Below are 25708 nucleotides of genomic sequence, written 5' to 3'. Positions count from 1 at the left end.
ACAGGCTAGTCTTGAACTCCTGACCACAAGTGATCCACCCACCTTGGCCTCCTAAAGTGCTGGGATTACAGGCCTGAGCCATTGTACCTGGTCCTGAAGTCTCCCATTTCTTTGCAGAAAATTTCTGATAGCCTTAGCAAAAGTCTTAGCCTAATTTAAATAATGTTTCTTTCTCAACTATTAAAGGTAAAAAATATGTGGATTAGATATCATGTAGATGTGATTGACTTCTGTGTACTCTTTGACCTAGCATTGTCCTGGGTGTCACAGGAAGAGGGAAGGGAGACTTAGTTGTGCTTTTGCACATACATCCTCCCTGTTTTCTCCAGGACTTTAGTGAAAACAAGTCCCTGTAAAATCATGTCATGCTGGCCGGGAGCAGTGGCTCACACTTATAATCCTAGCACTTTGGGAGACCTAGGCGGGTGGATCACGAGATCAGGAGTTCAAGACCAGCCTGGCCAATATGGTGAAACCCCATCTCTACTAAAAATACAAAAATTAGCCGGTTGTGGTGGCACATGCCTGTAGTTCCAGCTACTTGGGAGGCTGAGGCAGAAGAATCACTTGAACCTGGAAGGCATAGGTTACAGTGAGCCGAGATCGCACCACTGCACTCCAGCAAATCATGTCATGCCTTACTGCCTGATATGAAGAGGCCAGCTAAGAAAATATGCCAGAAATAAGTGGTGAGGGTGAGCTCTTTCTGGCCTCATCTTCTACATGTGTAGATGTAGCTTGTTGAATGTACATCAGTTCTTTGGATATATGTCATCAGATGCAGAAAAAAATGTTTGCCTTTGCCTTTTTTTCTTTGTAGGTCATGCTGTTGCTGAAGAGGAAGCCAGAAAAGCCCACCAACTCTGGCTTTCAGTGGAGGCATTAAAGTACAGCATGAAGACCTCATCTGCAGAAACACCTACTGTCCCACTGGGTAGTGCAGTTGAGGCCATCAAAGCCAACTGTTCTGATAATGAATTTACCCAAGCTTTAACCGCAGCTATCCCTCCAGAGTCCCTGACCCGTGGGGTGTACAGTGAAGAGACCCTTAGAGCCCGTTTCTATGCTGTTCAAAAACTGGCCCGAAGGGTAGCAATGATTGATGAAACGAGGAATAGCTTGTACCAGTACTTCCTCTCCTACCTGCAGTCCCTGCTCCTATTCCCACCTCAGCAACTGAAGCCGCCCCCGGAGCTCTGCCCTGAGGATATAAACACATTTAAATTACTGTCATATGCCTCCTATTGCATTGAGCATGGTGATCTGGAGCTAGCAGCAAAGTTTGTCAATCAGCTGAAGGGGGAATCCAGACGAGTGGCGCAGGACTGGCTGAAGGAAGCCCGAATGACCCTAGAAACTAAGCAGATAGTGGAGATCCTGACAGCATATGCCAGCGCTGTAGGAATAGGAACCACACAAGTGCAGCCAGAGTAAGGTCTAGGAAGATTTTCGTAAAGTCATATTTCATGTCAAAGGAAATCAGCAGTGATAGATGAAGGGTTTGCAACAAGGGTCCCAGAATTGTCTAGAAAGGAGCAGGTTTACAAGTACTGTTCTAAATGTTAACACCTGTTGCATTTATATTATTTCCACTTGCTATCATGTCAGTGAACTCCAGGAGTGCTTTCTTTGCAACTTGTGTAACATTTTCTGTTTTTCAGGTTTTACTGATCAGGCTTGTGAAGCCAATCAAAATAATGTTTGTGATCTCTACTACTGTTGATTTTGCCCTCCGAGCAAACTGAATAAAGCAACAAGATGAAAACTGAGTACCTTATCCCTTTTCAAAAAGTATATTTCTGGCTGGGCGTGGTGGCTCATGCCTGTAATCCCAGCACTTTGGGAGGCCGAGGTGGGCAGATCACTTGAGGTCAGGAGTTTGAAACCGGCTGGGCCAACATGGAGAAACCGCATCTCTATTAAAAATACAAAATTAGCCAGGTGTGGTGGTGCATGCCTGTAATCTCAGCTACTCAGGAGGCTGAGGCAGGAGAATCACTTGAACCTGGGAGGTAGAGGTTGCGGTGATCCGAGATCACGCCATCGCACTCCAGCCTGGGCCACAAGAGCGAAACTCCGCCTCAAAACAAAACAAAACAAAAAGTACATTTCTAGTTTGTTGTATGTACAGAAAATTTCCTTGACAGACAACAGCAGAAGTAGGAACTTCTGGTACGCAGTTTCCAGGCTGTGAATTGCATTACCTGAAGTCCAGAGCCTGCTTTTTGCCTTCGAAGGTTTTGGTGAATTAATTCCTGCTGCTCAGTCTCAAAGAGTAATATACAAGCCAAAATGCCAATGTATTTATAATTGGGGATATATCATTCCAATGCCTTTTTTAAATGTTGGTCTCTACCCACAAGTTAATTTGGCAGCCTATATTGGTCAAAGTTCACAGTTCTAAAACACTGGTGATAGACATTAATTCTTTCTAGTACCTGGGCTGGGAATCTCTTCAAAGTGGGGACGGGGAGCCTGAAATCTTAATGAAGAGATTAAATAGTTTTGTTGTGTATGTTATCTAGATTTGCTATAAAACCCAGAGAACTTTCTCAGTTCATTTTTTTTTTTTTTTTTGAGACAGAATCTCACTCTGTTGCCAGGCTAGAGTGCAGTGGCACGATCTCAGCTCACTGCAACCTTCAAGTGATTCTCCTGCCTCAGCCTACCAAGTAGCTGGGACTACATGTCCATGCCATGACCCGCAGCTAATTTTTCTTTTTAGTAGAGACGGATTTTCACCATGTTGGCCAGGATGGTCTTGATCGCCTGACCTCATGATCTGCCTGCCTCGGCTTCCCAAAGTGCTGGGATTATAGGTGTGAGCCCCGGGCCTGGCCACAAATTCTTAGTTTTTAAGTTTTTACTCCATGAAGACCACTGTCTCTACATTAAAAATATTGTCAGCTTCCTTCAAAATTACAGCTTTTTGTTGGGGATTATGTGTTCACAAAGAAATAATTGAGGAGGCACTTTTATCTGAGCAATACATCTGCAATCCCAAAGGGGGCAGGTTCTGTTTTATGTATCTATAGGTGTATTCCAGCCCTTGTATTTGGATAATTGCATTCAAGTGTCTGTATGGCACTGGCCTTGTCCTTTGATTTGGGGATATATTGGTCTGCCTTTGGCTTGTGTTCATGTTAATATTCCTTATGTTCCCTCCTAAGTGGATTTACTTAAAGCTAAACTTCCCTATTTGTCATATTTCTATTTTACTTGTATGAGATATGTAAAATATTATAGATTATAAGAAAATCTTGGAGCCCTAAAATAACTTCCTTCAGATGTGATTATCTGAACGTAAAAGAAGTAAGCAATACTGAGTGGTTTATTATTTATTTTGAGACGGAATCTTGCACTGTCACCCAGGCTGGAGTGCAATGGAACGATCTCGGCTCACTACAACCTTCACCTCCCAGGTGCAAGTGATTCTCCTGCTTCAGCCTCCCGAGTAGCTGGGATTACAGGTGCCCACCACCACACCCAGCTAATTTTTTTGTATTTTCAGTAGAGACAGGGTTTCACTATGTTGGTCAGGCTGGTCTTGAATTCCTGACCTTGTGTTCTGCCCACCTCGGCCTCCCAAAGTGCTGGGATTATAGGCATGAGCCACCGCTACCGGCCTTGAGTGGTTTATTTTAACCTGTCAATAAAAATAATGAAGATTACAGGCATCTGAACCTTAGTTCCTTTACCAGCCGACACACCCACCTCCAACCCCTAGTTGCTTATTAGGAACTAAGATGCTATTGAAAAGGAGTCCCTACTTGGCTATGCCTTTATTTTCCTTCCTTGTGCTTAGTAAAAATCTTCCTGAGATGTAACTCAGTAACCATTTGCAAAAAGCAGTGGACCCTCTTCTTGGGTTCTCAGTGCTACTTTCAGGAGATGGAATCCCAAGGGCTGTTATATAGCCCTGAGCCATTAAGGCAGGTCAGCTTCACTTCAGCCTTGCATTTAAACTGCAAGTGAAAAGTCACAGCACTGCCATTTCCACAGCAAAAATCAGAAAAAGCCAAATCGTTACTTTGGTCTTGCTTTCATCCTCAATCTGTTTTAGCCTGAAATTACCTCATTGCCTCCCTCCTCATTGATGTAGGACAGTGTTCATTTTAAAATTCATGTGTCCTGATTTAAAACTCTGCTTTCATGTTGTTTAATATTTCAAAATCAATAATGTAACAAACTAAAATGTAACTTTAGTCTTTAAGGCACGCTACCTTTGTATTCCTTTGTATTAATTTAAATCCCCTGCTCTCTTAACAGGTTCTGGATAAAAGCAGTCTCCAAGTCCCAAATGAATTGTGCCACCAGTTTTAAAACTAACTTGCTTGGCTCAGTGCAGAACAGATCGTTTAACACAGAAGGGAAATAAAAAGGCTTATTAAATGTCAGGCATATTCTCTTCATCAGGTCCAGCAGTCACTACACCCCTGTTGTACGCTATAGGTCTGTGCTTCCCTGGTTTCCTTCCAATTGATGTTATCTATGGGCCCCGAGGTTGGCAGGGAACTTGAGGAAGCAAAGGATGGGGGCCGGGAGGAGGGTCACCTGCCCACTGCAACTCTGACCCATGTGAGGAGGTTTCACTAGCCTATTAGTTTTGTTGAAGGGCTTCTGCAGGGGTTGTAAGACAAAAGCCTGTGAAGGGGCCACGGTTGGGGAACAGACACCATGGATACTTGTGGCAGAACTTAAGATTGTCCTGGGAATAAATTTTGTCATGACCTTTACTCCTCTTGGACATTCTTAGTTTTCAAGCATCTTACATCACAGAGCTACGAAAAATGTTCTTGGGCCTGATCCTCAGCAGTCCTGAATCCTGAAAGCCCACAGCTGGACAGCATTTTTTTTTTTGAGATGGGTTCTCACTGTGTTGCTTAGGCAGGTCTTGAACTCAAGTGATCCTCCAGCCTCAGCCTCCTGAAGTGCTAGGATTACAGGCGTTGAGCCACTGTGCCTGGCCTGGACAGCACGCTTTTCATAGGATATTTCCTGGGCCAGGCTGAAGATGTGTTCACTGCCTAGATTTTGTGTAACCTGATTATCCCATGTCCTAGCACATTGCCTTACAGCACCCAAATCAAATATGCCTTTTTTTTTTTTTTTTTTGTAAAATGCCACTCTACCATTAATGTTGAATCTAAATGGTTCTATAAAACCTGCCCTACATGCCTGTGCTTCTAATGACTCAATTGCTGTATCTTCATTTTTCAAACTTTTTGACCATGACCAGCAGTGGAAAATTTACATCATGATCTGCTACACTTAATGCATGTATCTACATGCACAGATCTATGCTGTAATGCAAAAATGCACCTCAACTATCACAAAATTGCATTGTGCTTAGATGTTCTAATGCATTTCATTAAAAAATTCTAATCATGGCCGGGTGCAGTGGCTCAGACCTGTAATCCCAGCACTTTGGGAGACCGAGGCAAGTGGACCACAAAGTTCGAGACCAGCCTGGCCAATATGGTGAAACCCTGTCTCTACTAAAAATATAAAAATTAGCCATGCTTGGTGGTGGGCGCCTGTAGTCCCAGCTACTCGGGAGGCTGAGGCAGAACTGCTTGAACCCAGGAGGCAGAGTCCAGCCTGGACAACAGAGCAAGACTCAGTCTCAAAAAAACAAAACAAAACAAAACTACCCACAAAAATAGATTTCAAATCCTGCAGTTTGCAGACCCTATTTTGAGAATATGGATATATAACCAGTGACAGTACAATCTGACATCTTTTCCTCTAAGCCTAGTGCTTGTTACAGTGTTTATATAACAGCTAAGTAGGGTTTTTTGTTTGTTTGTTTTTGCTTTGAGATTGCTGAAAGGGGAGGGTCTGATTTACTGTGGTTACCTTAGTGCTTCTCTTGAAGTTAAGAGGTCATATGCCCCACTTGTAGAAACAGATGACTGAGGTCTCAAAATCAACGAATAGTTTGCAGTGTTGGTTGGCATTAAGCATTTACTAAGAAGCACCTAGGTGCCAGATTTGATTCTAGACATGTAGAATCTTTGCGTGCTCTTGAATACATTGATGGCTATAATTTAAGACAGTCCTCAAATCCTCAAATGTTAATGCTGAACCAATCTAGAAGTCTAGTTTCTGACTTCTACACATTGGTAATGTAACGGAGGCAACGCTGAGCAAGTTTTATTCCACATATATTAAGACTGCCTTTCCCCTTCCCATTCCATGGGAATCCTTAATCCCATTTGCCTTTTCCCCCCACTAAGAGACAAAGGTTGCTCTGTCATCCAGGCTGGAACGCAGTGGTGGAATCATGGCTACCGCAGCCTCAGCCTCCTAGGCTCAAGCAATCCTCCCACCTCAGTCTCCAGAGTAGCTGGGACTACAGGCATGTGCCACTATGCCCAGCTATCCAGGCTGGTCTCAAACTCCTGGGCTCAAGTGATCCACACTGGCACCCAAAGTGCAGGGATTACAGGCATGAGCCACCGCACCCAGCCCTATTTGTTCTTCTGAAACTGGTTTCTCCAAGACAGGGTCTTGCTCTGTTGCCCAGGCTGGAGTGCAGTGGCGCGATCACAGCTCAATGCAGCCTCCATCTCTCACGCTCAAGCAATCCCCTGACTTCACCCTCCCAATTAGCTGGGATACAGGTCCATGCCACCAGTCTGGCTGTTTTTATTTTTTGTAGATCTAGGGTCTCACTATGTTGCCCAGGCTGGTCTCAAACTCCTGGACCTAAGTGATCCACCTCTGCCTCCCCAAAGTGCTGGGATTACAGGTGTGAGTCACCACGCCTGGCCAAAAGAACATCTTACTGATAGTAGAGGATTAGGACTATTATAAAGTAAACATTTACAGAGAATAGAGACTCATCCTGTGGAGCCTTAATTTTTCTTAGTTCAGGGCAGTTAACTGCTCAGAGTATGGGTTTGGAGTATTACCAAGGTACAAATCACTCATTTTGAAAGTCTACTACCAATTCATGGGCCAGCTACCCAGATGGATTTTCTCCTATCACCCCTAGCTGCAGAGAAACATGAGGATTCAGAATTGGCACCTGGATAGGAAGATGCATACCATGAATCTAAGGACTGTATTGAATAGTAAGGCTAAGAAGAATCGGGCATCTGCAGGTGCTGATGAACCAGACACAGGAAGAGACCGAGTTAACCTTTCAGGTGGCCAGGTTCTCCTTGGAAGCTGTAAACCAAGACTGAAGGCTAATTTACCTTCTCTGTCCTGTAAATCCGCTTTGATATGGAGCAATACCCTGTAGCTGGTTACCATATTGGTTTTTTTCTTGGGGGAGGAGGGTACCTCAAGACCAGACATTCTAAGAGAAAACACAAACCATCCTTTCATTTCTAAGGATGTGTGACTGGGCCCTGGCCTTAAGAGGATGGTAGACAGATGGGAACACACATTTACAAGTATTAGTAGACTATAGCATCCCGTAATCGTCAACTCTGGTGGGGTAAATAAAGATGAAGCTGCTCATGTGGACAACTGATGGGGTACCTAAGGAAATCTGGGAGCCAGGTGTGTGCAAAGTCACTAGTGGTAGAAGCCCTCATGAAGGCAGGAATGCTGCAAACCTCCAGGTACTGCCTTCCAGAACCATTTAAGTCACAGTGGTAGAGTTGCTAGAAGTAGTTGTTACCAACTTGATTACCAACAATACACAATGATGTCAAAAGACATTCCACATCCTTTTGTCATCATTAGCTCTCATTTCGACCACTAAAGTAGCTGCCAGCTGTAGACAAAAAAGAGGGAGGCATGACACATTCTGGGTGTTCAGGTTAGAAAACTATGGCAACGGCTATATTAAAATAACAGAAATGCAAACATGTACATTAATTACAACATTTATTTACAGTCATTTTACCAGTTGTGCAGCCTAAACTGCCACTGTCCTGTTTAGTCATTCCTAAGATGCATTATTTCTGACATCAAAATATCCTGAAATTGGGAAACTACTGACCCAACACCAACTGTGATGTAACTGCATGAACACTTTTCTAAGATGAAGAACCAGCATCACATCAGGCCAAGAAAGGCAGAAGCCCAGCAACAGGGAGAGGGCAATCGCACAAGGATGGAAGTGTGAGGTCGGCTCACCGACACTGTAGGTGTGCAGGCTCTTATCCTGATGACAAGAGCCATGGACCTCACCATGTGTCTGAAAATGGCAATGTTGCTACTTAAATGCTAAACCCTTAATGGTGCATTAATAAATGGTTATTAAGTAGCAAATAAGTCAGCCGTGTACTGACTGTACCTCACAGGAACAAATTCACCAAATCTGCATCTTGTCTTCTTTGTAATAATGTTAAATTTTAGCATATCTCAGTTCTCAGGTGCAATTCCAGTAGCTATGGTGAGGCCATTGCTGCTCCTAAATCTCCTCTTTCATTTGCCTTCACTGGTGTCACTGTCACTGTCACTGCTGCTGTCAGTATCATTGTCATTGGTGAATGCAGTTAGCTTGCCTAGGGTTTCCCTGTTAAGAAAAGAAACCAGAGGATCACACTGTAATTCACTTGGGTGCTGGGGTTCCTGGTGTCTCTGACACTCGCCTGTAGCCTATCAGTTTTGAAATCAGAAAAAGGGATCCTGAAGCTGCATTAAACTATATTAGGAACAAGAAAGGTTCTAACAGTCAAATCTATAGGCTTTCCTGACTTGCATAACAAATGAAATCATGAAATTAATACATTCTGGCTTTTTGCAAGGGAATACGGGATAGAAAGCTATAAACATTTTGAATGTGCAGATGGATGAAAGGTCTGCTCCATTTTACAAACTTTCCTTCATGGTGAAGATACAGGACCCACTTACTTTTGTTCCTGGTTGATTGCAAAGTCAGTCATTACTCTCTGGGTGAGGCCCTCACAAACAGGTAAGCTGAAGGCACTTGCCAGCTCTACCACCTCAATGGCCTGGGAAGGGCTGTTAGACACTTTGGCATTGTCCATAAACTCATTCAGCAACTCATTTCTGTAAAAGAAAGGCAAAATGTGAACTTTCTCCAACCCCTTCGGTAAAACACTTATAGGCAAGATCCAATGTAAGTTCAGTAACAGAATTCCCAATAGTACTTCCAGAGACACGATTATATAAAGTCTAATATTTATTTTTATTGGTTTCCAGTGGGGTTAAGTCTAACTTTAAAGGGACAGGGATTACACATTCATTCAATGTGACTTCATGATGATCTGTTCAAGCTAGCCCCAGCAGGCTGTGATCCATGAGTGCAGATACAAAAACTGCTTGCCTCAGGATGCCTTGGATGGTAGGGAGTTGACGGCATGCTTGCCTAATAGAAGAGTGCCCAAATGTGGTGGCTAAGGCTGGTGAAGAAATTCCAAATGTGACTACTTCCAGGCTGTACCCAAGGCGGGCCAGTGAATTTCAACTTACCTAGGGATCTTATTATGCTTCCTGAAAAGCCCCAACATTTTCCTGCTCAAGATAGGAGAAAGATTATGAATACTATTAGAAAAGGCAATCAGATGACTATAGCAGTCTTCCCTCTGAACTGACGAGACTAAATGTCCTTTTCTTAACTATACTGTAAGCTCCCGAAGACACACATCTGTGGGCTCTACTAGCTCCCAACCCTGTCTGTACATGAGAATCACCTCAGGTGCTTCAACTCCCCAAACGACATATATCGACACTGCAATTTTCGCAGAGAAACCTGATATACTACCAATGTTGAGATTTGCTGATATAGGTTGAATATACCTAATCCAGAAATGCTCCAAAATCTAAAAATCCCATACATTTCTGGTCTCAAGCATTTTGGAAAAGGGATACTAAATTGTATTTGTCCCCTTGTAGAAGAATTCATCCTGTGCGCAGCTGGAAAAGAGGCATGGAACAGAACCACGCTGTTTCCCTCCCTTAAAATACTGCATGGGTTCAGTCTGTCTTAGAATTCTGTTATGAAGAGCAGGCTCAGATTGAGGCAACAGTCTCATGTAAGTGCTCCCCATCAGCCTGCCACATGCAGGACAAAGGAGAAACACATACACTCAGCTCCCATGAATCAGCTGAGGTCCGTACCCCTGCGCCAATCATCACAGCCTAGTCACATTAAAGCAGTTTGTGTGTCAAACTGCCTGAGCTAACCAAATGCATACGTCAAATGTCTGTCACTAGCAGCATAGTTGCTGGAGAGGCATGTGTGTGAGTCACGCCTCAAAGACAAGCCTTCATTATCTTTTCCTGGAGATAGCTGACAATCAGATGTCAAATAAGGTTACTTTCTTGTACAAGGAACCATGAACAATCACCCCCACATATGACTCTGAAAACACATTTATATACAACACAAAATACAGGAAAACCATCTGTCACTACCCCTACAACAGATCCCTTTGTTCATTTTTGGAAAAATGAATATGCGTGAGGTTCCCATTCACAAACACTAAAAATTAGTATGTGAATGAAGTGCTGATAAAAACATAACCAGAACACAGTAGCACCAACCAAGAATGGGTTGTGGTCAAGGCCAGGTTTAGTTAATGTGCGTAATGCCAGCTTCCAGGAGTCTTAAGTACGCAGCCCACATTTTAAGCTGAAGAGTGGGATGGCAGAAGCATCTGAAAATACCTCCACAACCCAAATGACCAGAATACTTTCAAAAACTACGTTTCTTTGATCTTTGGTCCATTTAAGTGGAGTGATGAGATTAAGGGTCTTACTTGTCTATAGACACAGAAGGCAGAAAGGGAAAGATAATTCTCAGCCTGTGGATTGAGAAAATCAGGCCTTCTATCAAATACATCACGCACATTACAAGCAAAAGTTTGCTTTTTGGTTGGTGTTTGCAATGTTCCCATCAAATACGTGTTATACGGCCAAATGAGAGAACCTCTACCAGCGTGGGTCAACGTTTAGAGCCAAATACAAATGCTTCAAAGTGTATACTTGCGGCACTGTACTCACCAGGCTTCCTGGGTTCTCCCAGCCCTTAAAAAGAGGACAGCTATACAGTTGAGAGAGACAGCTGGCCAATCCAGAGCAGTCTGGCTGACAGGTTGGTTTTCATATGTAGATTTGATATCAGCGGCACAGTCAGCAAAAGCTACCTGAAGCTAAGAAGCTTTAGGAGTCAGCAGAACTGCCTAACTGATTTTATGAGAATTTCAGTTCAGGAGACTACCACAGGACCCTTAAAATTCGAGCAATGCATTTTACCATTTGAGTATGTTATGTGTATATCACACAATTTAATAAAAAAAGGACCCTGTTGTCCTGAATAAATATTCTGATTAGCCATACCTTTCAAATTCAGCTATGCATTTCCTCTGTAGATGGATATTTTTTAAAAAGCAAGCTGAAGACAGAACTTAATTTCACGTTGCTTGCTTTGAACTACAGTAAAGAGGGTAACTTTAAGAACAGTATTCTGCTAAGGGCAAGATATGTTTAGATGTATCATCACTCAAATATGGGTTTGGGTGGCAGAACTCTCCAAACTGGCAGATGAAATCAGGGAAGCTAGTCTTTAAAAGACTTCATTATGGGAGGATATATTGGCTGGTGAGTTTCAGGCCTACCTCTGGTGGGTGCTTATCCCTTGCCATGAGTGTCAGGATCTCTTCTCTCAGGTCACTGCGCAAAGCGTGACCATATTCTTTACTATCTTGAAACAAGAAAGGAACAAGGAGTGATCATTGTTATGTAAAACCAACACTCTCGTTTACTGTCAACTTTTTTTTTTTGAAACGGAGTCTTGCACTGTCCCTCGGGCTAGAGTACAATGGTGCGATCTCAGCTCACTGCAACCTCTGCCTTCCAGGTTCACATGATTCTCCTGCCTCAGCCTCCTGAGTGACTGGGATTACAGGCACACACCACCACACTCAGCTAATTTTTTGTATTTTTAGTAGAAAACGGGGTTTCACCATGTTGGCCAAACTGGTCTTGAACTCCTGCACTCGTGACCCACCCGCCTTGGTCTTCCAAAGTGTTGGGATTACTGGCGTGAGACACTGCACCTGGCCAAGTTGCTTTTATTCTAGGTTTATCCCAGGATTCCAGAAACCCAGCAGGATTCACAGTAGAATAAACGTAAAAGCCAATGCCTAGGCCTTGTTCCAGTGAAGTATTAATCACAGCATGTGCACTACATGAGAGCAGCCACCAGCTCCATGTGGTAAGATGCTGTTTTATAGCACTTGGGAATTTTTGATGTACTTTTATTAATCATTAGAGCAGTCTTGTGAAGCAGGAGGGCAGGACTAGAGCCTCCTGACTTTATAATACAGCAGTCACCTAGTGGAAGATATAGAGTATCTATTTCATTTTGCAGCCAATTTATACACATAAGACAGAGCAGCACACACACCCATGATGGTCATGGTTATTGGAAACATAATCATCAATGACTGTGGTTAGCAAAGCGATGCAACACTGGCACAGAGGAACTGCACAGACTTTTGGGTCAAAGACCTTTATTCGGATTTAGGGTCTGCCATGTCATTAGTACTTATTTCCTTTGGGTCATGTCACACAACCAGTGCACAAGACTCAGCTCATTCCTATGTCATGAAGGGACTGACTTAAGTCATTTTCAACACAGTTTTCTCCTGATAGCCAACATGCAACATGAGCATGTGACCTTGAAGTAGATCTCAATTAACACATTCAGTTCAGAATGGAAGTTTTCATCCCTAACGGTAATGTCAGCACATTCATTAATCAAAATAGAGGACACTGAGGTGAGAAGTGTCTGGACACATCAAAAGTGAAACTAACCTTTCCAAATTTGAGGAATCACTTCCAGCCGATTGGCTACATCCAGTGCTTGGAGAAGATCTATCAATGTTTGGGTGCGGGGAAAGAAGGCCTGATTAAGAGAAACACATTTTTAAAGAATTAACCTGCAGAAACCCACAAATTCATCTACAATGATAAATAACAAGTAATGAACCATCTTACTGAAGGTATCAGGTCCTCATACCACTTCAAGGTGACATCAATTTGTTCCATTAGACAAATCAAATTGAAGAACCTGGAACTGTGATGAAGAGCAAAATATGTTTAGTCTAAAATCCCTATGTCCAACAACAGGGGAAATAATGAGTAAAATTACAGCATATATTACAAAGAATTTCAAAATATTTACAATTTCAAGTTAATGAGCCAATACTTGGTTTAAGACCTGCCGGTATGTGCTCAACTTCCCAATTAAACACCTTCTTACCCTCAACTGGTCATTTCTAAATGCTTCCTCTGTATACTCTTAGGTCATGGAATAGACACAGAATTTCAAATTCATTTTTAAAACATTCAATGTAAAACAAGGATGGAGATGCGCAGAAAACAATCCTCACAAACCTATTAACAGGTTGCCTTCTTAAATTCATATTCTTATCTGCCTAAAAGCAAATCCATTTAGGGAGTATCTCTGGGTTCCCCTTGATCTTTGAATAAAAAGCAAGGAGGGGGTGAGAGGAAATTTTCAGGGTTCACCCTGCTGTAACAATTTGAAAACGTAAAATAAGAGCCAGTAGAGGAAAAAGATATGTGGATTTTAAAGTGTTGCCAAAAAAACAAAAAACCTCAAAGGACACAAACTAGACTTCCAAATTTGACAGTTTTACCACTGCTTTAATCCCTAAGAGCTCAATTAACCTGTCCTATTAAATCATTGGCATACTGCCTAAAACCAGAGGCGAGGTATGAAGGAACATCAATAGCCTCCCACTTGCAGAATCTAATAACTCATGCAAAAGGATACATTTCCAACACACTTACTAATAGAAATCACGCCAACGATCAGGTCCAATGAATTTCCGGTTGTCTCCGGTATTTAAAAGGCCATGTATTTGGTAGGCAAGTTCTAGATCTCTGAGAGATGAGCACTGAAAATTTGCAAGTAGTAAGTATCATTCTGATATCCTATCAGCCAGTGGTTTATTAAATGAAGAAAAACAGTAGAGCGTCTTGTGAAAGTACTTAATGTTGATTCAACATATTATTGGTTGATGGCAAATAAGTTATAAGAAATGGGGTGGGGCAGACAAATGCCAAGGTCTGTGAAATTTATTACAATATTATTTTGATTTAGCAATTATACCTTTAGAATTAATCCTATAAAAACACCCAGTCAAGTGCACAAAAGACTCCTGCAGTACAGTCTGGACTGGTAAAAACCTCCATGAAAATAACTCCACAGTCTACCCACAGAAAAGTTTAAGTTATAGTTCTTTCTTCCTATGAAATATCGATTGCTGTCAATAAATAAAACACTCTGAAAGTATGGCTGGATGTACATATGCTTGAGTAGCCAGAGTAAAAACCTTGGGAGGATCCACATGACCTATTAGGTGGGTGCAAAAGTAATTGCGGTTTTTACCACTGACAGTAATGGCAAAAGCTGCAATTACCTTTGCACCAACCTAATAGTAAAGCAATTAAATTACCCTTAGGGAACAGGGGTCATTCTAAAACTGATTGAAATTTTTCCTATGATAAGCATGTATTAAATAAACCAGAATAAAAACCATTATCAATTTTAACTTACTAATAGGCAAATCTGAAATATTATGGAAGCTTATCTGTTCAGGAGTATGAAAAAATGTCAATGTCAACAGTAAACACAGGGTAGGGATACTATGTGGTTGAAAAGTAGAGATTTTAGGCCAGGTGCGGTGGCTTACGCCTGCAATCCCAGCACTTTGGGAGGTGGTCAGGAGTTCAAGACCAGCCTGACCAACATGATGAAACTCCATGTCTACCAAAAAAATACAAAAATTAGCCAGTTGTGGTGGCACACACCTGTAGTCCCAGCTACTCGGGAGGCTGAGGCAGAAGAATCGCTTGAACCCAGGAGACAGAGATTGCGGCGAGCCACTGCCCTCTAGCCTGGGTGACACAGCGAACCTCCATCTCAAAATATATAGAGAGATTTTAGAGAAAGAAGAAAACCAGGAGCAAAGACATGAACAGAAGTAAGAGGAAGTGAAAAGAACCAGGAGAACCCTCCAATTACAGATAAATTTAGGAAATGGATAGCGAATTAAGAAAGAAATGATACTTACTACTCTCATGGCTGAATGAAAAAACTTATCTGAAAATCAAAGTTCACAAGAGCTTTGGTTATGACGGATAAAATATATTTTCAAGTCAGTAACAGTAACAAAAATCCTGCCAAGAAAACTGGTAACATATAAGATAAAGCTGAGAACATAAAATCTTAAGAGAGGCAGGAATGTGCCATTGACATTTTGGCTTTCTCAGAAAAAACACATTACAATATTATTTTGATTTAGCAATTATACCTTTAGAAATTAATCCCATAAAAAATATTACTAAGCTATATACACCTATTACTTACTCACATTTATTTAAAAATAAAATGGAAAAAAATACTACTAAGCTAAGGGATTACAAGGCCTCTAAATAGCACTCAGGGAAATCAGCCCTATCTTTAGAGGAGGAAACTAAAGTGATTTCTGTACATACCATCCTCCAGGTCCTTTGGAGAAAATTTCTTTCCCATTAATTCATTCATTATATCATAGATGATGAAAGATGATCCCTTTGAAGTGTTTCCTGCAGAACAAGAAAATAAATGTGTTTAATCCCCTTCCTTTACCACCACCAAACTCAGAGTATCTAGTACAAAGGGACACATTTCTCCTTCCTCCACCTCCAGCCTAAGTCCTGGCATAGAGCTGGGGGGAGGCCAATGCTTGCTAAAGGAACCACTGCATGCTGCAGAGAGCAGTTCTTTGTAAAATCTGGAATAATCACAGGTCTCTGTCCACGTGCTCTACTGAGACTTTCCCCTTCCTTTAGTCTCTTCACATGAAGCTTGACCTACTGGAGTGGGAGGCACACAGTAACACACACTCCCTCTCCAAACCAGCATACTTAGAAAAACAAACAAAGTTTTGTTTTGTTTTTGAGACAGAGTCTCGTACTGTCACCCGGGCTGGAGTGCAATGGCACAATCTTGGCTTACTGCAACCTCCGCCTTCTGGGTTCAAGTGATTCTCCTGCTTTAGTCTCCCGAACAGCTGGGACTACAGGCGCCTACCACCATGCCTGGCTAATTTTTTTTGTAATTTTAGTAGAGACGGGGTTTCTCCATGTTGGTTGGGCTGATCTTGAACTCCTAACCTTGTGATCCACCCGCCTTGGCCTCCCAAGGTGCTGGGACTATAGGTGTGAGCCACCACGCCCGGCCAAAAATGTTTTCTTCTAGTAATCATTTGTGTTCCTTTTAAATATAATGAGAATGTGGTCAAGAAAAAGTAAACTAGAATTAATGGATAGGGCAGTCCTTAAAAATAACATGAACTGAGCACTAACAGATCAGAAAATCATCTACAATATTCCCAAATGCTTCTCTACATTCCTTTCCCTACCCGTTCTGTACGTAAGTGGTAGTAGAGTTGTAACGACAGTATAGAGAAGAGTTTCACAATTTCCTCAAGCATGTTTCCCTTTGCTAACATTCTTAATTTTATTAGTTATATAATATTATCTTTTTAATGTATTGTTTCTTTGTGATTTTAGGCTCTCTCCTTTGGGTAAATTCCTAGAAATATTATTATTGAGACAGGGTCTCGCTCTGTCACCTAGGCTGAAGTGCAGTGGGGCAAACACAGCTCACTGCAGTTTCAACCTCCTGGCCACAAGCAATCCTCCTGCCTCACCCTCCTGAAGAGCTGGTACTACAAGTGTGCACCACCATGCCCAGCTAATTTTTTTCAAGTTTAGTAGACATGGGGGTTTCTTTATGTTATCCAGGCTGGTTTCAAACTCCTGGACTCAAGCAATCATCCTGTCTCGGCTTCCCAAATTGCTGGGATTACAGGTGTAAGCCAAAATTATTATCGCAAACAGCCCATTTATATATCTAAGACAAACCAACACAGCTTCCCCAGAAGCCCTTTCCCCCAGCAAACCCTTTCCCCGTTCTAAGTACATCTGACTTTGATTAGCAATTAAACCGGTAATGACAGTTATAGAGGAAAGGAATATCTCCCCAAGGTTGAGTAAAATTTTGGGGGACACAATTATGGAAACTGTTTATCTGTTTCCAAGGTACAGTCAATTAACTGGTTCCTTTTCCTAAAGATAAAACTTGCCTCTATAGGTGAGGATATGGATTTTACAAAATTAGTCCTCCAAACAGAGAGAATCAAGTTTCCTTCTGTAATTTTTATAGTCTATCACAAGAAAGAATGACTAGAACCGTCAATTCTGAACCCAAGGGTTATTTCTTAGGCTGAGAATAAATGGAGAAGAACCAAAAGATTCTGAGTGCCTAGCATGTGCTTTCCAAGCATAGTAGCGGACACGGTGTGGAATTCATTTAACTAGCACACCCTGATGCTATTCCTCAGGTAGGTATCCAGCAGCTTTGACATAACTGGTAAATAAATGGTAGAGCTGAGATCTCAGCTCAGGTGTGCCTCTCTCCAAAGTCCATCGACAGGGCAGAGCTCCAACTCAAACTTACTGACCTAAAAGTTGACAACGAATGAACCCTAGAGGTCCTCCCAAAAGGCTTCACAATTTCACCTTTCCTCTGGAACAGCAACGTCCACGAACTTTCAGCAAAGATAGAAATGCTCTGAACCTGCACTAAATGTGGTAGCCACTAGATACATGGCTACTGAACACTAATGTGACAACATAATTTATTAGGCTGTAGAGGTTAATTTACAAATTCTCTTTTCTTAATTCACATGCAGAGAAGAAAACCTGCAACAATCACATTGATTTAAGATAACTGGTCAATTTTCTATATAAATTAACACAATCTAGGGCCATACATACCAGGGTGGTAAAACAGCTGAATAATATGGTGATATGTCGCAAGCGAGGGTTCTCAAATTACCAGGTGGATAGAAAAAATAAAGAATGAGATAAAAACAAGCAATCCAACATATAGCTTACTGAGACAAACTGAATTAAAAACATGTTAACATTTAAGCAAAAGATACATTTCTATTCCTTTGAACAAATGTATTTTCCAACTCATTAATGTAAAGGTGAAAAACTATCATAAAGACTACATCACTTTTGAAAGTCAAAATACTTATCAGTCACATTCTTCACTGAGAACAATAAAATATATTAAGGTGAACTGATTCCCAAAGCAACTTTCAATAAAGTAATTAATGAAAAGTATACAATGTACTAGTATACACTTAGGTTTAAATATCTAATTACGCTAGAAAAATGTCATGAATTTAAAACCAGCTAACTCAAAGCAAACAATTCTCCTCAGATTCAGCAGATCCACAAAGTGCCTAAAATACTAATGAACACTAAGATGATAAAGGCCCTTCCACCACAATAAGTACATGTAATTAAATGTGCCAAATGTGGAAATAAAATTTCCATCATATTATGTAAGCAGAAGAATTTACAGATCTTCTTTGCTTATGTGGCCCTGAAACCTCTGGCTGGCACAGTCTCTGTCTTCAGAGGACTCAAGGACACATCCTCACCTATTCCAATGGTTTTCATTTCACGTAAAATCTGTAAGGCTGGTACTCTTGCAGTTCCATAAAATCTTCTGAGACATTTCAGAATGGTATTGAAAGTCTGTAGATTTGGTTTCACCTTCTGTGCAACCATTTGTCTTAGTAGCTCCTAGTTGAATAAAAAACAACTATGTTTTATGTTTGGGTGATTTGTCCAATAACCTATATTTCATACAAAATAAAGAATTCAGCTTTCTTGCTATGTTTAAAGCAGGTTAGCAACTCCATCCCTATTTTAAGAACTGTCTGTTAATTAGCGGGTTCCATGATTCTGCCTTTCAAAGAAGCCCGCTAATTCAAACATCCATCCCACTTGATTAAGGTGGTCAACTGTTTTCAGTCTTCTACCTATGAGAGTTTTCCAAGGAAAGACTCGAAAATAATAGACCCATATGACATAAAAAAATGTTTCTATTCCTTTTGAGATGGAGTTTCCTTCTTATTGCCCAGGCTGGAGTATAGTGGTACAATCTTGTCTCACTGCAACCTCTGCCTCCCAGGTTCAAGTGATTCTCCTGCCTCAGCCTCCCAAGTAGCTGGGATTACAGGAGTGTACCACAATGCCCGGCTAACCTTTGTATTTTTAGTAGAGACAGGGTTTCACCATGTTAGTCAAGCTGGTCACGAACTCCTGATCTCAGGTAATCCACCAGCTTCGGCCTCCCAAAGTGCTGGGATTACAGGTGTCATATGACCCACCACGCCTGGCCATTTCTATTCTTAAGTTACTAGATGAGAATCAATTCAGTGATTTCAACTTTTTCAACTTACGTGTGATAGGAATTTGACAACAAATATGCATTTACGCATTCCTTTGCAAGAGAAAAACTATTACGAAAAATAAATGAATTCTTAAAGTGGTTAGAATTTTAGCTGTATACTCTAGGCCAAGTAATTTTTTCTTCTCATGTGCCAGACACAGCTGAGTTACAGGGCTTCGGGAAGGATGGTGAACAGGTAACTGCTACACAGTGACTGCCATACACATGCTCATAAATGCTGTCTCCAGCCCATGTATTTCTTTTTCTTTTTTGAGACAAAGTCTTGCTCTGTTGCCCAGGCTGGGGTGCAGTGTATCTTGGCTCATGGCAACCTCTGCCTCCCAGATTCAACCGATTCTCTTGCCTCAGCTTCCCAAGTAGCTGGGATTATAGGCGCATGCCACCTTGCCCAGCTAATTTTTTGTATTTTTTGTAGAGATAGGGTTTTACCACGTTGGCCTCAAACTCCTGGCCTCAGGTGATGCCCACTTCTGTCTCCCAAAGTGCTGGTATTATAGAATTGAGCCATCACGCCTTACCAGCCCATGTATTTCTGGTAGAGTGTTTAAGCCCTATTAAAAAATAAACTGAGGATTCCTCCTTACCAGGGTATTATGCCATTTTTCATCAAATTTCCCATTTATCACCAATACAGTTGCTTCAATCACTGCATTAAATGTGTATACATCAGCTGTAAAAGAATAAAATGATAAAATTTAGGGCTAAAGATTAATCCCTAAATGGCTGAGTTTAAGGCAAAGTGGTCATTCCTATGTGTCCCTTGGCTAATCACATGTCCACAAAACTGGAAAAGCACTCTCCTCTCTGGATCTCCACTCTTGCTTTAATCACCTATGCCACAGGAAAAGACAAAGTGTAGGCCAATGACTGAGGTAAGATCCAAAGCCTTCACACAGACAATTAAGAGAAAGAATGAAATGGAGAAAGGGTTGGAGGGGAGTTCTCAAACTCACCACGGAGTCTGTTGTTTAGTAACTCAGTGTACAAGTTTAATGCCTGCTCATAAGCCCGGTGCTGGAAAAGGAAAAGGAAAAATCAAGCGTCATCAAATTCATTTACTTCAGATGTCTTTGCACATTTCTGTCCTAGAGTTTGGTAATAGAGTTGTAAACACAATAGATCAGGCTCCTGTTCTCATGAAGTTCATACTCTATGTTAGTGGTTTTCTACCCATTGGCAATGCCTGAACATATTTTTATTTGTAAAAACTAAAGGTGGGGGAGAAGTGTGGGTAGAAGCCAGGGAGCTACTAATATTCTACAGGACAGCCCCAACAACAAATTATCTGACCCAAAATGTTGGTGGTTCTGAGACAGAAACACCCTAATGGGCGGAAATTCAAGATAAAAATAAATAAAAACAAAGGTACCTTCACCATTCCTCGGATCATTGTGCAATATGAATGTGCATTTTTCTCTGGCATTAGAAAAAAGATTCTCTCAGCGTTGTTTTCTGCTCTAGGCACAAGAGAGTAAATGTGAATCAGGGCAACAGGATACCAATGAGAGCTACCACAATTTACTGACAGTTTATCATGTTCTGAGCAACATGCCAAGTACTTTACATACATCATCTCAATTCTTATGGGGAGTTATGTTTATCATCATTTTGAAAATGAGGAAAATCAAGGCTTAAAAACCTTAATGTGTTGTCAGGGCTTTGCAGGTAAGTGGTAGAATTAAAATTGAAAATGAAATGTTTATAAGCAAGTATATAAATATCCACAGTATTAAAAACAAGCAGCAACTAACTATATGACAAAGTCCCTAGTAAAGTTTCCCTACCATTCTTCAGTCTTCAGATACTACTCCCCAGAGGCAACGACTGACAATGGTTTCTTTTGGATCCTTCCTGTCATATTCTACCTTCATCTCTTCTCACATTTCATAAATAAATAAATGGTACCCTGTTATACAAACTATCCTGTATCTTGATTCGCCTCTTAACTCTTTGTGGAAATCAGACAGAATCAAGATTTGAGCCAAGATCCTACTCCTAAGTCTATGCTCACAACCACTATGCAAAAGTATTAAACTCTACCCCAAGAATTCTTTTTTTTTTTTTTTAAGACAAAGTCTTGCTCTGTCACCCAGGCTGGAGCACGGTGGTGCAATCTTGGCTCACTGCAACCTCCGCCTCCCGGGTTTAAGTGATTCTCCTGCCTCCACCTCTCAAGTAGCTGGGATTACAGGCATGTGCCATCACATCTGGCTAATATTTTTAGTAGAGACGGTGTTTCACTATGTTGGCCAGGCTGGTCTAGAACTCCTGATCTCAAGTGATCCACCTGCCTCGGCCTCCCATGGTGCCAGGATTACAGGTATGAGGCACTGCGCCTGGCCTAGCCCAATGAATTTAATCTTTCATTCTGTTAAATTTATCACTTCAATAACAGTTTTAGATAATCATGGTAGCTTCCCTCTCCAAACATCCACATGAAATATCTTCCTTTTAGACACCCAGTTAACTTAAATTCTCCAATGTAATCAGGTTATATCACCTTTAATTAGGTTATATCACCTTTCGTTCAAACTGCTATATATTTCTACATGTTGGTCAGTAGTCTTAATTTAGCAGTACATTCTACTGTCTGTGTATTGCTTGTAAACAAAAATACTAAATCTTTCAGAATTAGAGGTATATATTCCAAGGTAGCACTATTAATGAAACTACATGAAAGTCATGCTGAGTTAAATAGATGAGGAAAAAAACAAGGGCAAACCTCCCAACAGATTCTTGTGTTGCTGAATGGAGATAAAGACCTTACTGAAAAAAGGCCTAAATGTACATAAATACAAAGAGTGAAATTTATATTGCACAATAAAAATCAATTATTTTAGAACATCACAAGATAACATCTTCAAGGGGTGATGGGGCACATTCCATGCACCATAAGAAACTGTAATTCAAGTTTCTAATTATGTGTGACATACCGCCATGTAACTCCAAACTGATGACCACCTTTCCTCCTAGATTTCTCATTATTTTCCTCTTCCTGAAATAAATAATCATCAGAGAAATAAAAGTTAAGGCAATGGAATGTATTTCCCAGACTACTCAAAATCAGAAAGGCAAAGAGACCTAGAAAAAAAAAGGAAACACAGATCTAGCAGAAGGCAAAGAAGAAGCCCAGTAATGCTTATGCCTATGCAGTTATTCTTTTTTTTTTTTTTTTTTTTTTTTTGAGACGGAGTTTCGCTCTTGTTACCCAGGCTGGAGTGCAATGGCGCAATCTCGGCTCACCGCAACCTCCGCCACCTGGGTTCAGGCAATTCTCCTGCCTCAGCCTCCTGAGTAGCTGGGACTACAGACACGCGCCACCATGCCCAGCTAATTTTTTGTAGTTTTAGTAGAGACGGGGTTTCACCGTGTTGACCAGGATGGTCTCGATCTCTTGACCTTGTGATCCACCCGCCTCGGCCTCCCAAAGTGCTGGGATTACAGGCTTGAGCCACCGCGCCCGGTTATGCAGTTATTCTTAAGTGCAATTCAGTGAATCCACAGATGAAAAGCCAAATTGACCTTTAAAGCAACAAGTGACAGGCTAAAGACATGATGAGGCAAGTTCCCTATACAGCTTGGTCCTCAGAAAGAAAGAGGAAAACCAAACAAGACAGCCTATTTCCTCAGAGACTACATCTGGCTTGATCCATGCAGATAAACTGTCAGGGTGAAAGCAAGATAAGCAACATATAGTTAATGTCTAACACTCACCCAAGCAACCTAAGGCTTTTTAAAGACTAAATCTCATCCTTTATTTATAAGCCAAGGTCTGGGATGAGGCTGACGTAGAGTGATATGGGCTTGATTGGCATTGCAGAGGTCAGTGCTGGCTCTGTAGCCTGCTTGCCTGAAGAGCTGACGCTGGAGAGGCAGAGGCCAACCAGAACGGGCTTCAGGAAGTGATGCTTTGGAAAGCAAGGTGTAACTGCAACCTACTGCCTATGCACTTAAAAAAATGTAAGGTTCTTTACATAAATAATCACATTTGGCCAGGTGCAGTGGCCAGTAATCCCAAAACTTTGGGAGGCTGAAGGATCACTTGAGCCCCAGAGTTCAAGACCATCCTGGGCAATACAGCAAGATCCTATGTCTACCCCCCAACTCCACCCAAAAAAAAAAACTAGCCAGGCGTGGCAGCCCACACTTGTGGTCCCAGCTACTTGGGAGAATGAGGAAGGAGGAACACTTGAGCCCAGGAGTTAAAGGCTGCAGTAAGCTGCGATAGCATCACAGCACTGCACCCTGGGTGACAGACTAAGACATTATCTCTGAAGGGGGAAAAAAACCCACATTTAGTCGGTCAAAGAGCAAAGATAGAAACAAAGAAAAACACCAATTATTCCATCATGATTTTTTTCTTATGCATTTGTAAAAACATTTTTACAAAAATGGGATATACACTGCTGATAACCTGTTTTCCACTTATCAGATGAATCTTTCCATACCCAAACACATCTACTCTAATGTGCTCAATGGCCACACAGCTTTTATCATAATTCGATCATCTACTGCGGGACATCTAGATTGTTTTCAACATTTTTACAAGTATAAATACCCCCTTATGAAAAATGTCTTATCAGCATCTCTATTTGACTGATCCAAAGGATTTCTTCAGACCTAGTTCTAGAAGTAAAATTCGTGAGTCGAGAGAGAGGCTATGACTCAACCTACAGGCGGCCCCCGGCACACTCCTGTTCCGTCCCCAGCCTAGTGTGCTCTCTCCTCTCTGTCCATGTATGAACTTTGAGGAGGCCCAGCCATGGAGTCTTTTTCCCTGGCCAGAATACATCATGTTATTACTCTAAATGGCACAGGCCATCCCAAACGTTTCCGATCAAAGCTTTGCCTTAATATGAAGTAGGCGAGGACAACATATTGTTAACAAGTAAACTAGGACAGAACTGTTTAAAATCTCTCTTCCTCCTGTACCACTTTTTATCAAGGCTATCGTACCACGCCTCTCAGTACAAATCTCTTACTACTACCCTGACACATGGCACAAGAACCCATCTTATTTTTAAAAGCAATTTCCTCAAAAAGAAGCTTAAGAGAAAAAAAAAAATCAAGGCCAACAGTTATTACCAATTCTTCTGACTGTTCAGTTTGTTGAAAATGATAATCAGTTGTGGGCTCCTGGTCACCATAGTAACACAATAAATCCAGGAGACTATTTGCTGTTTCAAGAGACACAGTGGTTCCTGTGGGTGAGAGAGAGAAACGGAAAGAAACCCTGAAACACTGAAGAACGAAGCCTATTACATTAAAATGCCTCATTTTTTTCTATTAGCTGTGGTCTTGGCTACATAATGTTGTCCACTACTTTATGCACTCAACATCAACTTAAAACACCTGGAGTGATGCAGACAGGGACATAACCCCTATTAACCACATAATGTGACAGAAAGGATGAAAACACAAGTTGAAGTTTGAGCCTGTGCTCACTTATTTTGTGTATTCACTACGGTCAAACTACATCATGGTTTTAATTATCATCTCCAAACTCAACACTCTGCAAATTAGCCCCACTTAGTTCCCCCAGCCCAGGTCCATTTGAACAAATGCAAGTAGAATTATTCCATTCGGATCCAGATACTCATTAAAAACTTGCCTGGAAACACAACTGTCTAACTATAGAAGTCTTTTAAAAATTGTTCAAAACATTATGCCCTCATCTTAACACTCATCAAAAAGGGTAAAAGGGGAACAAGAGGGAGAGAAGTATGAAATATAATGGGCTATTTTAAAAGAAAAACAGCCCATTTTGCCCAAAAATGCGTCTCTTGTTTTTGATTTTGTTTTGAGACAGAGTCTCATTCTGTCGCCCAGGCTGGAGTACAAGGACATGATCATAGCTCACTACCACACTGAACTCCTGGACTCAAGTGATCCTCCCACCTTAGCCTCCACAGCGGCTGCAACTACAGGTATGTGCCACTAGCCTGGCTAATTTTTAAATCTGTTGTAGAGATGAGTTCTCACTATGTTGCCCTGCTTGGTCTTGAACTCCTGGGCTCAAACAATCCTCCTGTTTTGGCCTCCCAAAGTCTAGGATGACAGGTGTGCGCCACCATGCTCAGCCAGTAAATGCATCTTTCCAAACAAAATATACTGATAAATTTAAAATGCCTATCAGAAAATTTAAAAGCCCAGAATAGAAAGCAGGGCAGGTAAAGAAGGTACACGCTGTGGAGAAGCAACTGGTTCATACCATCTCAGAACTATGAGACCCTGGAAAAAATATCTAATAGTCTCCTTCATAAGATTACTGACACACACCAATAAATAACATATTACAGAATTAAGTATGTGAGATGGCTAGATTAGGGGCCTGACAATGAAATTTTCTAGTATCCTTTCCCTGGCGTGTTAGCTCACTTTGTTACTGAGCTATGGGTCTGACACGTGTCTTTACTGAAGGACGAT

The 25708-nt window shown here is 41.4% G+C and overlaps 2 protein-coding genes and 1 non-coding gene across 14 annotated transcripts in view; 1 reads left to right on the top strand and 2 right to left on the bottom strand.

The window, feature by feature from the left end:
• The window catches only part of IMMT (inner membrane mitochondrial protein), a 45488-nt gene extending 43719 nt beyond the window's left edge, over positions 1 to 1769 (top strand). For all 9 annotated transcript variants that reach the window (XM_032243586.1, XM_032243585.1, XM_032243590.1 and 6 more), the window contains one exon: positions 821 to 1769. In XM_032243586.1, the coding sequence (XP_032099477.1) occupies positions 821 to 1434 (614 nt within the window). In that variant the 3' untranslated portion in view covers positions 1435 to 1769. The remainder of the gene's footprint in view (positions 1 to 820) is intronic.
• Positions 1770 to 7770: 6001 nt separating this feature from the next.
• The window catches only part of PTCD3 (pentatricopeptide repeat domain 3), a 51297-nt gene continuing 33359 nt past the window's right edge, over positions 7771 to 25708 (bottom strand). For 3 of the 4 annotated variants that reach the window (XM_032243583.1, XM_032243580.1, XM_032243582.1), the window contains 17 exons: positions 24368 to 24483; positions 22216 to 22277; positions 20652 to 20739; positions 20236 to 20296; positions 19867 to 19952; positions 18465 to 18609; positions 17788 to 17838; positions 15460 to 15549; positions 15036 to 15064; positions 13750 to 13856; positions 12931 to 13009; positions 12748 to 12838; positions 11547 to 11632; positions 10933 to 11081; positions 9400 to 9441; positions 8818 to 8976; positions 7773 to 8479 (listed from right to left, as the gene is read on the bottom strand). In XM_032243583.1, the coding sequence (XP_032099474.1) occupies positions 8389 to 8479; positions 8818 to 8976; positions 9400 to 9441; positions 10933 to 11081; positions 11547 to 11632; positions 12748 to 12838; positions 12931 to 13009; positions 13750 to 13856; positions 15036 to 15064; positions 15460 to 15549; positions 17788 to 17838; positions 18465 to 18609; positions 19867 to 19952; positions 20236 to 20296; positions 20652 to 20739; positions 22216 to 22277; positions 24368 to 24483 (1532 nt within the window). In that variant the 3' untranslated portion in view covers positions 7773 to 8388. Of the gene's footprint in view, positions 8480 to 8817; positions 8977 to 9399; positions 9442 to 10932; positions 11082 to 11546; positions 11633 to 12747; positions 12839 to 12930; positions 13010 to 13749; positions 13857 to 15035; positions 15065 to 15459; positions 15550 to 17787; positions 17839 to 18464; positions 18610 to 19866; positions 19953 to 20235; positions 20297 to 20651; positions 20740 to 22215; positions 22278 to 24367; positions 24484 to 25708 lie in introns of all 4 variants that reach the window. The other variant, XM_032243579.1, reaches the window with a different exon arrangement.
• On the bottom strand, positions 9935 to 10071 carry LOC116527051. The gene has a single exon (XR_004258363.1). It is a non-coding gene; the product is annotated as a small nucleolar RNA SNORD94 (small nucleolar RNA).

The sequence above is a fragment of the Sapajus apella genome, unplaced genomic scaffold (assembly GCF_009761245.1).
Source record: "Sapajus apella isolate SASKATOON/1434 unplaced genomic scaffold, GSC_monkey_1.0 scaffold52, whole genome shotgun sequence".
In the NCBI taxonomy this organism is placed as follows: Eukaryota; Metazoa; Chordata; class Mammalia; order Primates; family Cebidae; genus Sapajus; species Sapajus apella.
This window is presented reverse-complemented; position numbering and strand designations above follow the sequence as displayed.